Here is a 12,665-nt window from a genome sequence, read left to right as displayed (position 1 = left end):
TACTTCTAAAATTTTGTGTTTTGGTTGATTCAAACGTTCAGTTTGAGCTCAGTGGTCTCTTTCAGAAGCTGGGCACTACTTACCTTTTCCACCGGTTATATTAATCCCCACTCAGACCTAGTCAAATCTTTCTCTGCCTGGACCTTACTGTGAGGCTGTAGAGATGAGATAAACAAGGTGACAGGTGGTCAGACATTTCAGAAAATGTCACCAACCCAAGTTCCCTTAGGAGAGGAGTTTGCTCAGATATGGGCTTTTTACATCACTGTGGGTAATACAGGTGTTAAATAAGTCACCTGTGTCAGAGGTTCCATTTTCTATAATAACCATTCCGGTGAGTGAATCCAAAGGTCCCTTCTTATGTATTATTTTACCACAGAGGTCATTAAACTGCCTTGAAAATTAGCCAGGTGCTTATTCCTGAATGGCTCAAATTCAATGATTTTAAAACATCTTAATTTATTTGCAGCATAAATTCCTATAATGAAAAGGCAAAGCAACTGAGTATTTTAAAGAAGGAAGTGGGAGGGTAAGGGATAATGACGCCCAGGCAGTAAGTTATTTGTGTCTACTTGTAAAACTGTTTGCACACTGAAGACATAACACAAAAGGTTTCTTTCCTTAGTTCTGTCCTGAACATGGGTGATCTGGGACTGACCAGTGAGCATACGGGGTGGGAAATCCTGTGTACATTGCCTTGCTGTAAAATCAAAGACATAAATGACATGAAGTAAATGTCCTCACAATTTTCAAAAGGTGGGAGCTGAGTACTGGCTTATGACAACAACCAAATGAAGTCACGGCTTATGTGACATGATGACCTGATGGCCCCTCGTGAAACTCAGTAGTTTTATCACCATACTGGGGGGTGAATCAGCCACATTCCTTCTTATGACTGGGCTTCCATAGATCCCGTCATAACGTGCTCCCTCTGTCCTCTTAGAACCCCGTGTCACATTTCATAGACAAAGCTACTCCAAGTCACAGTAAAGTAACAATTAAGACTTTCCCCTCTGGCCACAGTAGGAAAGTGTCTGAGGTTACACTTCCCTGGAAAGCCTTGGGCGACACAGGCAACTAAGAGACACAAATGACGTAAGCTGAACAAGAGTGTGTAGAAAACTGCTTTATATGGATACATATTTCAAAGCTGGATATAGTTGATTTATAAATAGTATTTAGATACAGAAATTAATAATATTTCCCAGACCCCTAGCTTATTAATACATACACACCAGAGAAGAAAAATAACATATTTATGTTTCTTCCATTTGACAGAGAAACAAGGTTGGTTATAGATAGATGTCTCCACAGAGACACAGTGGCAGGTCACCTGCGAACTACAAGCACTGGGTTTGTTTCTGGTTTGTGGGCACATCTGAATAATTTCTCCAAGTACACTTATTCTCACCCACTGCTGAGGCTATGCAACTATGTCAGCCATATGACTTTAGGTTCATTCTGGTTTTAATATCAATGAATAAACAATATCTAAAATTTCAAACCCTTTGCCCCTCATGGATTCTTTCTCTAAATTGATGTGATCTACCTATGCACCACCAAATATAGTCTTAGTAAAAATGAACAGTTTATCCATCTCATGTTATCTGTATTATCCCAGATCACACATAGCATGGAATATTGGAATTCTGGAGGTGTCTGAGCACTAGCCACATTTTGTATGGTACAACACATATCATTGCAGACGCTGACACTCTGTAGGCCAGAGGTTTCTAACCAAGACTAAATGTTTCCATTGTCCCAAGGAGCACCAATCCAGTGGCCTTTGTGGAGCGTAGTAAACAGACTCTAAGGGATGTCTCCAGAGAGACATCTGTTGTCCACACAGGAGCAGCAGGAAGTTACGTAGTTGAATGGGAATGGCTGTGCTGATACACATGCATACACATCTCTCCAAATGCCTTCAGCCTGCAGCTACTTCACTCTTCTCATTCTGTTTACATGCCTCAGAAGATTAAAAACAAAAGTTTCCCATGTGTTCATGTCCTTAGCCATGACCTTACGGTTTTGGTAATGGTCATGCTCATTTCTTTCCTAGAAAAAGGAAAATCCCTATCTGTAAGGAGCCAGTAAAAATGCAGAGCTAGGTGGTGGAGCAGTGATCATAGGGTCCAGATTCCCTGCCCAGGATGCTGTCCTCTCCCCACTTGGGGGTAGGTAAATCCAGGATGAGGAGCAGCACAGAGTATATGCACAGAGCATGGCTACCCAGGATGGCTGCCAAAGAACTGAATCATCAGCAAGTCATGCATACAGACTCAGTCATCTCATTCAATCTCCTGCTAAGAAAGGATTTCTGTACTGGCCCCACCAGATCTCTGCACAGAAGGTAAACACCAACTGCACACAGCTCAGAGAACAGAGATTAAAAGGCAGAGTTCTCACACAGAATAAACACCTCTGCCTCTCTTGGAGTGATGTAAGCTTAAGCCACAGTGCAGGGCTGAGCTCAGAACCTACTTGAACCTATACCTTAATCCCAACACCCTGAACAGGGACAAGACTCTTTCCTGTCATCTCTCTAGTGTTTCTCTTCATACAAGAACATGGAACTGCACTCAGTAACTCCAAAGGGGAATAAAGGCCGCTGGTTGAATTATACATAGAAAGAATGTATAAATAAACAAGATGTAGAATTCTTTCCTTTGTAAGAACTTGGAAAATAGGTTTGTTATAAAATGACTTTCATGGTGTGAGTGCCATGTCTGGCTCAGCTGCTTCCAGAGGTATTACAAAGACATGAAGAGTCCCTAACGCAGCTTTGCAAACCACAGCTTGTTGTAAAGGCTAGCATGAACTCATCCTACTGACAGGCATCCGTGACACTTTGTTTTGCTTATTGGCAACATTTTGCTGACACGTCCTATGCTAACAGGAAAGGCAGGAACCAAGCATATGACAAGAGCCAGAGCCAGCAGCACCCATTACTTCTTTTCATGTTTCTTGGTCAGCTCGTGCACTCCCAGCTGGCCCCGGGCCCTGATGTCACCGGGTCTGCCTTCCCTCCGAAGGCTCTCCTGGGAGACTTGCCGCATGGCTTGCAGGATGGCGTTCTGAACAATCTGCTTGCTGGCATTCTGCAACTTTATCTCCTCCAGCTGGTTCTCAGGCTTCTCACCTTAATCCAAAAACAGAAAAAGGAGGAGAGAAGAGAAGTTAATTCCAGGAACTGTGACTCAGGAGGGGTTGGGGAGCAAGGTAAAGAGTGCTGCTGTTGGGGTCCCTCATAACACAAGGCAATACATCTCCTCCATGCTGTGCCTTGCAATGCACCCTAGTTAATGTTCTAACCATCCCTGATCCCTGACTACTAGAGGTGGTCACAGGGTAGCCATGGCCATCGAAGTTCTCTGGAAAACCTGTTAGAAAGGCACATACTCACATCACAAGTGTTTAACCTAAATACATAGGAGCAACATTAAGTGTACTTCATAGGGGAGAAAAATATGTTATATCACACACACACACACACACACACACACACACACACACACACGAAACAATAATAATCAAAGGAAAAGAGTTCATGAAGTTGAGAGCAATGGTGGAGGGAAATGAAGGGTTGGGAATGATATCAATACAATAATCATGTAAAAATTTCTCAAGAGAAGAGTTAATTAAGAAAGAAACGTGAGACAGTAAACCATGCCAGGAAGTTTGGTGGGTAGAGCTGGTTGAGACCCTGGAAACTCACATCTGAGATGGCAGGTGCCTCCCTGCTCCCTGCCAAATTCCTGGCCTGAAATATGAAGAAGTGTGACCTTTGGTCTCACAGGCTTAGAACAGAGTTCTCCACACTAATGAGGCACCTATAGGCCCTGAGGGGTTATCCAATAAGCTCCTGTTTCCAGACATTCCTCCCTGCAAAAGGTATTTAATCTCTGGTTCACCCTGAGAAGTTAGTATGGTACACATCCATTTTACACTATGAACAACCATGAAACAGTTTGGAATCAAGGATTGTCTCTGTCAGAGAGAACCACCATGGGGAACATGGAGCAGGCGTTTGCCTACCTAAATCTCTTATAGAAGGCCCATCTGCACCCCAGAGACAGCCGCTCCTACCTTTGCCAATGAGCTAAGCTGGAGCCCCTCAGCAGGTGGGGCTCCAACAGTCCCAGACTCATTGTGGGCCCATGGACTCCTATACTTCCTTCCTAACTTTTCTGTTCAGTTTTCTAGTAGCAACTAGATGCCGGGACGTTAGGGAATACCAACTTCAGGCTGTGTTCCCACCAGAGAATGGTCCTGGTACAGGCACACTCAAACTCCTTGTGGTTCACTTCCCAAACAGCCATGCCCAGCAAAGGGACAAAACATGGACCCACAAAGAATGTGGACCCACAAAGAAATATACTCCAGGAAACTGTTACTGGGGAAAAAATTATTATTGTGGTTGTTGCTTCCTTTTTTAAGATTTTAATTCAGTTATATTTATATTTCCCCCTTCCTGTTTCTCCATGCAAGTCCATGCAGTGAGGCCCATACAGATATCCCTTTCTCTCTTTAAATTCATATCCTCATCGTTCATTAATTATTGTTACATAAATATATGTATATAGATATATATCCCTAAATGTGTATGCCTTATTGTGTTGGTTATTATTGTGTTACTGGCAATAATATCAGAAGCTACACTGAGAAAACCTTGCCCACATGACCGCCTAAACACGCGCTGAACAAGGTGGGTGACCTAAAGCTCAGGAGACTCCATCCTACACAAATAACTACATACAGCAACTAAGAAATGCTAAGAGGGAGAGAAAAGGCCTTGCCATGGTCAAGCATACCAATCGGCTACCCAGTAACAAAGGGTGGGCCCTGAAATCGTGTTATAAGAGGCGGTAGGACTTTGTTTGAAACCTTCCATGCCGTGCAGCCATGAATCTTGTGTGATTTGACCTTGCACATCTGTAAAATGGCAGGCAGCACCTAGTATGGAGAATCTCTATGGAACAAAGTGGTAGAACATCTATTCAGAACTCTGTGTGGATCCTGGTATAAGACAAGCATCTAGTGAAGCCCATCAAACTGAAACAATGAGATTGTTCCAGGGTTGAGACATATCAGGGTCTTTATTGCTGTGAAGAAACTCCATGGCCTGGCAGCTCCTATAAAGGGAAACATTCCATTGAGGCTGTCTTACAGTTCAGAGGTTTAGTCCATTATCATCTGTCAGAAGCCATCTAGGAGAGGTTAAGGCTAGCAGGTGACTTCCTTGGAAGTGGCCCACCAGTTTTTGCTTGGCTTAGGATGAGTGAGCTCTGAGAGTAAAGGTCCTAAGAGACTTCATCCCTGGATTGCTTCTCGCTGCTGATACATCTTTTCCTGCCACTATTACATAGTCTAATGATCCCTGGGCATCAGCCTACCCTATCAAGCAAATTTTCTATAGATCAACACAAAGATGAACTTCTATGAAATAATGCTGTTTAGATGAATTGATAATTTTATTGAATTCCTGACTTGATTCAGACAATTTTAGGAAGAAAGTGTTAAGAGATGGTTTTAGTTGTTTGCTAGTAAAATGTAGTAAAGTTAGAATCAAGAATAGAATGTGCCCCTCTTCATAGAATAGTAAGTAAAGGCTGCATAATAAGGAATACAATGAGATTTCATAAATTACACTAAAAAGAGAAACAGGCTTGAGACAAATTTGCGATCAAACTCATTCTAGGTCAAATTCAAGGAGGAAGCCACAGGTATGCACTATGATAAAGCAAGGTGTGTAAAACTGTTGCTCTAAACTTATAATGAGCTTACAGAGTGAAGCACTGCTTTGAACTATCGACATCCTTCTGTAACTCCCCTTTGGTGTAACATTTTATCTATGAGGTAACTTTCTAAAAAACTTTTGTTTAAGAAGATATATTTTTTAAAAAGTTTAAGAAAAGAAATAAGATGGTGACATCTGGGGCTCTGCCCATTCAACACACCAAATGTTTGTGTATTGCTTAGGGGACTCTGCCGGTTCCACTAAATGTATATATGTATATGTCTACTTGTATATTTATGTATATGCATACTTATGAAGGGCTGAGCCTGGTATGGCCCTGGTGCAGACAGAGAATGACATGGCTCTTGGGCCTGAGACAGGGCCCCTGTTTGTACCTTCATAAGTGTTGAGGTCTGCTGTGTGCATAAGGCTTGTTTGTATAATAATGTACACATTTCACATTTCTCAGAGAAATGTCCTTGTAGGACCCCCTTCCGGGGACCCCCACTCAAGTCTCAGGACACGGGGTTACCCAATGAAACATGAGAGACCTTCTTGTTGCAAAAGCATGAGGTAGTTTAATGACGGAGCTCCGGGAGATATGTATCTCATGAAGGAGAAAGAGGTACCGGCCAAGAGGCTCAAAAACTGAGGGATTTTATAGGTCGGGGGTTGGGAGAGAGGGTTGGGGGCTGGGAAGTACAAAGTTTACAAAGTTTACCCAACACCCATAGCCTATAGGCAGTTAGGAAGTCAGGATACATGTGGTTAACATCTAATTTACATTTGAATAGACCTGGGAGGGGCTCATTTGACTGAGGACTCAGTTGTAAAAGACCCCCAGCACAGGAATGTTTTAACAATGGGCTTAGCTGGGCATGCCTGGACTTGTTTTACAAAGTTCTCAGTCCTAGGCCTTTAAGCTCACAAAATGAAAGACCCTTGTCCAGAGGACCTTTATCTGAGGAGACCCCAGGACCCAAGAATCAGCCACTGGCTGCAATCAGCATGAGGGTTTATTTGATCAAAGTACACAGGTACCTGCGGGCACACAGTCTCTCGGAGGACTTGTGCGCCGGACAAAGAGGCAGTCCCCTTTTTATAGGGTTTGGGGGGCAGAAGCAAGGTACAGAAGCAGAAGCATAGCAACAGGGTTCTAATTGGTTAGTTTAGATGTGGCCAGGGAGTGAGCCCAAGGACATGGCTCTAAGGACACAGCTCCTGGTACCAGCCGGGGCTGTGGCGAGAATAGTTGCCTTGGGCTTATCTAAGTGTGGGAACTGTGTCAGAAATCTGGCTCCAAGGACACAACTCCTGGTAGCAGCGGGGGCTGCAGCTTATCTGAAAGCTGGGCTTGTCTGAGTGTCTCTCTTTCTTTGTCTATTGCAAGCTGGCCGCCCACCGGTATCTTGCTTGGCCACCTGGGACCCTGACCTAGCCTGCCCCGTGTGTGCACAGCCTTACAGAAATGGCATTTACTGTTGCTAAGTGGGGGTCTTTCATTACTAACCTTTTTTGCCCCAACTTACAAGAGTTTTTTTCTTTTATAGACCTTGAATTTAATTTCCTTTCCTTCTCTCTGCTAACATTAATGACTCCATAATTATCTGACAGCAGGAGTTCAAGAGGTGAAGGTGTGGCTACTGTCTCAGCAAAATGGTGAATGTTGGACCTTCAGGACAGCCTTAAGACTGTGGGAAAGAATTCTAAGTACATGAGTTCAAAAGTATATAATTTCTCAACTATGCAAAATATAAGGATGTAATATAAATTATGGGGGGATTCATGAATCTAAAGGAACAAAGGCAGCTACACTATAAGCCAGCTTGTCAGAAAGTTACAAAGGTAGGCAGATTCCTGAATTCAAGGACAGCCTAGGACACAGCAAGATTAGACCCAGGTACGGTAGATAGGTCATTTCGGGCCAGGGTCCCACCCAACAAACATATGTCCATGCTTTATATATATATAAAGGCAGACCTCTGAATTCTTTTGCAGTGTTAAGGGGGGGAAATGCGTGCTTGCTGTCTCCTAAGAATCAAAGGGTCAAAGGATGCTGATTCATAAGATAATCAAAAGGAAGCAGGGAATAAATGACTGAATTGATATGTAAATTAAAACTGGGCTTTTTGCCTAAATATTTTCCTAAGAGGCTTTCTGACTTGGTCAGAAGATACAATAATTTTTTTTAAAACAGCTTTTCTGACTTTGGTTATCCAGATAGAACTTTTACCAGAGAGGTTTTAGAATAGCAAGAAAAAGATGCACAGAGGAGAGGGGGGACATGGTGGAGAGGCAGTCAGTAGAATCTAGGCTGCAACTTGGACCCACAATTTGCTGCTCCCAGACACACAGTCTCTCAGAACCCCTCTCCATGCCAAGGACAGTCCTTGGCATGTAGGTATTTGTGTAAATTTGCGTGGAGACTTGTGGAGTTGATGAGACAAGTGGTCAGATAAATACTACAAAATAAGCAATATTTTAGCTCTGGAAAATGTAGCTTGGCCCCTGAAAATCACTAGCACTGCCCCATTGATGCAGAGAGAACCGGTGCTTAGGTATCATCATTGTGGGAAGCATGGTAGCATGCAGGTAGACATGATGCTGGAGAGGCAGCTCTGGGTTGTACATCTGGATTTCCAAGCAACCGGAGACTGAGGCACTCTGGCCAGACATGAGCTTTTAAGACCTCAAAGCCCAGTGACATACTTCCTGCAAGAAGGCCACACCTCCTTCAACAAGGCCACTCAAACAAGCGAGTCTATGGGGGTCACTCATATTTAAACCATCGCAGGGGTACTTGTGCTCTCCCATGTCTCATTCAGATAGACCCCAGTGTGTCTGTGGTTTGTGTCTCCTGGTTGACTGAGAAATTTTCTTCCCCCTGTGTTCTCATAATATGACCATCACCTGCCTGATGGAAGCTGGTCAAGCAGCATCCCAACTGAAGCTGAAAAGGGACAAAAGAAGGAACAGAGAGCAAGAAATTTTCTTTTGAAGACTTGTGAAAGAAGCAAGGTGTGGTAATATATGCTTGTAATCCTTCACATGGGAGGTAAAGGCAAGAGGATCAAGATGTCAAAGTCATCCTCAGCAATGCAGTGGATCTTCAATGAGAGAGAGAGAGAGAGAGAGAGAGCAGTCTAAGCAAATTTATCATTTCTTCATTCAACCAATACAAACATAAATGGGTTAAGAAGTTGAAATTAGTGTGCCCCAGAACAGACTAGAGGACCCTTGAATGACCAGAAGGTCAATTTAACCAAAGCTCACTGCGTGCTAACCCTTCACTGCCTTCACTAATACATTGTCATATCTCCTTGCAGAGAACATGAACGACAAATTCATATGCAAGGAAGTCACAAGGAAGACAAAGAAAGGACCTGGGATACTTAGCAGACAACAGAAGATAAGGAAACCCATGTAAAAGCCAGTCTCATACTTGTGCATAAAGCATTTAGGTACATCCTACCCCTTCTTCCCAAGCTATAAGGGAAGGGTGTGACTATGAGGTCATGGGCATCACAGATGACTCATTACCTGAGCTTCATTGTTCCAGTCATTGTTTGTGTTGGGATTCTGTAAACCCCACCCCTCAGTTACCTAGCAACAGCCAGGTATACCCCACTCCTCAATTACCCAGCAGTAGCCAGGTATGCTCCGCCCCAGTGACCTGACACTATAAAAGGAGCTGCTTGACCCCTCCTCTCTCTCTTGGCCTCTCTTGCCCTTGTGCTCTTGCAGCCTTGCTCTCCCACTCCTACCCCTTTCCCTTCCCCCTTTCTCCCACGTGCTCATGGCCGGCCTCTACTTCTCTCTCTCTCTCTGCCTCTACCACCCTCTTAACTCTCCCATGACCTAAATAAACTCTATTCTGTACTATACTGTTGTGTGGCTGGTCCCTCAGGGAAGGAATTCCCAACATGGGCCCCTCAGAGGCATCTCCCTTGCCCCCAGGCCTCGGCTGCACCTTCATGGGCCATATGCCCCCCACTCTCTTCATCCTTCCCCTAACATTGGTGCCATGACTCGGATCGTCATCCTTCCACAACATTGGTGCCCTGTGACTTTTCCTTTCAGTGACTTTTCCTTTCATTGGTGCCCCGTCATCTTTTCCTGTCAGTTTGCCTGGGTTTCCTCTGCTGAGACAGTCAGCTCCTCCTCTGCTGCTACCAGCTAACTAACACCTGTTGGCATTAGGATAGCCCCCTCCCCCAGCAATGGCTCCACCCACAGGTGACAGGAACCTAGCACATCAATTGCCATGGAAACAGCCAAAGCATTCCCAGAAGACATCAGTTCTAAATCCCATCTCCACCTGGGAGCAAGTGACGTCACTACCCCTACAAAAGACCGAAACCCTTCCTCCTCTCTCTCTTTCCTCTTCCTCTCTTCGCCCGGCCTTGACCCCTGCCCTATCCCGTTCTATTAAACCTCTCCACGTGGAACCGTGTTTGGTGTGGTCTGTCTGGGCCTAGGCGAGAAATCTAATTTACAACATTGGTGGCCCATGTAAGGAAAAGATGACGGGGCACCAATGAAAGGAAAAGTCACAGGGCACCAATGTTGTGAAAGGATAACGATCCGAGTCACGGCACCAATGTTAGGGGAAGGATGAAGAGAGTGGGGGGCATATGGCCCATGGAGGTGCGGCGAGGCCTGAGGGCAAGGGAGATGCCTCTGAGGGGTCCATGTTGGGAATCCCTTCCCTGAGGGACCAGCCACACAACAGTATAGTACGGAATAGAGTTTATTCAGGTCATGGGAGAATTAAGAGGGTGGTAGAGGCAGAGAGAGAGAGAGAAGTAGAGGAGTAGAGGCCGGCCATGAGCACGTGGGACAGAGGGGGAAGGGAAAGGGGAGAGCAAGGCTGCAAGAGCACAAGGGCAGGAGAAGCCAAGAGAGAGAGGAGGGGTCAAGCAGCTCCTTTTATAGTGTCAGGTCACTGGGGCGGAGCATACCTGGCCACTGCTGGGTAATTGAGGGGTGGGTATACCTGGCTGTTGCTAGGTAACTGAGAGGTGGGGTTTACAGAATCCCAACAACACCCTCTTTCATTCTTTTTACTTCCGGGGCACTTACTCTTGTCTCTGGTTATCCATGACTTGTCTTATTGCATGATGGTACAGGTTTCTCACAGGTATTCCACCTGAGAGACCGCCTGACCCTTGTCATACCTTCAGCTGAAATTCTTTGGAGAGAGTCTTAGACACAGCACATCACCGCCATCCTTAGAAAGCTGTCCTGTCATGCATCAAGCTAGTCACCTCTTTTGTCAACTGTCACTGAATATCTGTCACTCATTCTGGCCCATTTGCCATTCGTAGGGAGGTCAAGTCTACAAGTAAGAAGACAGCTTGGAAGATGAAATCACTCGGACCTTGCTATGTGGGCAGAACATGTGTTCTGTGCTCAGCATACTATTGATGGTGGAGCCAAGGATTCATTTACAGGAACACAGAGTTGGAGAAACTCCTGAAGGAGACCCAGGTTTTCCCATGAGTAAAGTGTGAAGATGTATGCTATAATGTAACAGAAGGCAGAGGCAGTCCCAAAAACACTTGAGGTATTGCCCTTTACTTATAGGCATTTAACTTGCTTCAATGTAACAAATCACCTACACATTTTAGGTGGCCTGCTGCCTGGTTTTCAATGATGCAAATGTCCTCTATCCTAACTAGCATTTTCAATGCCATTTTTCTATCCCACAAAAAGATGACAAATTGATTTAATTAGCTTTAAAGTCTAAGTACCCAATGCAAAATCAAGAATGAGACATAGCTAAATTTCTCTTAAGTGTTTTCCTGTGTTAATTGTTAGTCCCTTCTCTACCCAAGCCCCCAGAATACCTCACTTTCCAGCCTTGTTTGTTAATGTGCCACCTTCCAGAAGCCGACAAGAGGCCTGCTGCTCCCTGCGATCACTGTTATAGTTTCCTCTTCAGAGCCCATCTCACCCACACTGGTGAAAGGTCCCTAAGGAATTTGTCATGTAGCTAATGGTTTGTGGTTAGACTAGACAGGAGACTGCCCAGAGGCCCAGAAAACTGGATTACATGTTTTTTCCCTTACCTGGCCAAGATCATATCAAGCAGACCAGCTATGGATAGGTACCGGGGATGTAGTCCTGTGGTCTAGGAACTGGCACTTGACGTTTTTTTTATTGCATGTGGTCCTGAAATGTGAAATGCTGTTGGCCATCCCAGAATGTACCTTACTAATAATGAACTTGAGCTATCAAAAGGTCTCAGTAATTCTGCTGATACTATTTATTGAACACACACACACACAAACACAACAGCTGTGTGTAGGTTGATATCTATATGCAGTTGAGGGCTGACACTAGTTAGGTCAAGGTAATACATGATTGGACAGTAGAGAGTAGGTTTAGGACAAAGTTTTGATAAGGCAGGAGAAAAGGAGGAGAATCAAGATGGAGCTGAAGGAGGAGGTTCTAGACCCAGGTGGTCTTAACTGGAGATAGGTAGATATGATTATTTCTAAGTGTCCATTTGTTTTATCTAAGTGGGTGGTTTACATCTGTCAAATGGTTGTAAGCTTATTGTGTGGATGTATTGTGGATTGAGAATTTAACATATAAATCTGATTGATAAATTGTTGATTGTTGAATCATGATCTTACCAAGCTGTGGTGAATGTGAGCAAAGTTTCTGGCTGGCAGGGAGATAGCTGGGAGAGGGCGGCCCTGGAACCACCTGGGTCTGAGAGATAAAAATACTCCAAAGTGTCATGTGGTCCTAATGGTGCGGGCACTAACGCAGGATAAAGGGTTAACACATTTTAAATTTTACCGAAACAGCTGTGCATTTAACAAACTTGCTGACCTTGACCATCAGCCCTTGGAGCCATTCTGACACAGCTTTTGCCTCTTTCTTTTCATCATCTTTTTATTTTTTGTCCCCAATCCCT

General features: G+C 44.4%; 1 protein-coding gene across 1 annotated transcript; it reads right to left on the bottom strand.

The window, feature by feature from the left end:
• Positions 1 to 2,945: 2,945 nt before the first annotated feature.
• On the bottom strand, positions 2,946 to 4,319 carry AKAIN1 (A-kinase anchor inhibitor 1; the record flags this gene model as incomplete). The annotated part of the gene is made up of 2 exons (XM_080936344.1): positions 2,946 to 3,139; positions 4,277 to 4,319. 2 exons carry the CDS (start codon positions 4,317 to 4,319, stop codon positions 2,946 to 2,948), a joined length of 237 nt encoding a protein of 78 aa, XP_080792470.1.
• Positions 4,320 to 12,665: the final 8,346 nt, after the last annotated feature.

Source organism: Micromys minutus (genome assembly GCF_963924665.1).
Source record: "Micromys minutus genome assembly, chromosome: 23".
Taxonomy (NCBI): Eukaryota; Metazoa; Chordata; class Mammalia; order Rodentia; family Muridae; genus Micromys; species Micromys minutus.
The sequence above is the reverse complement of the archived record's forward strand: the minus strand, read 5'-3'. Positions and strand labels throughout refer to the sequence as shown.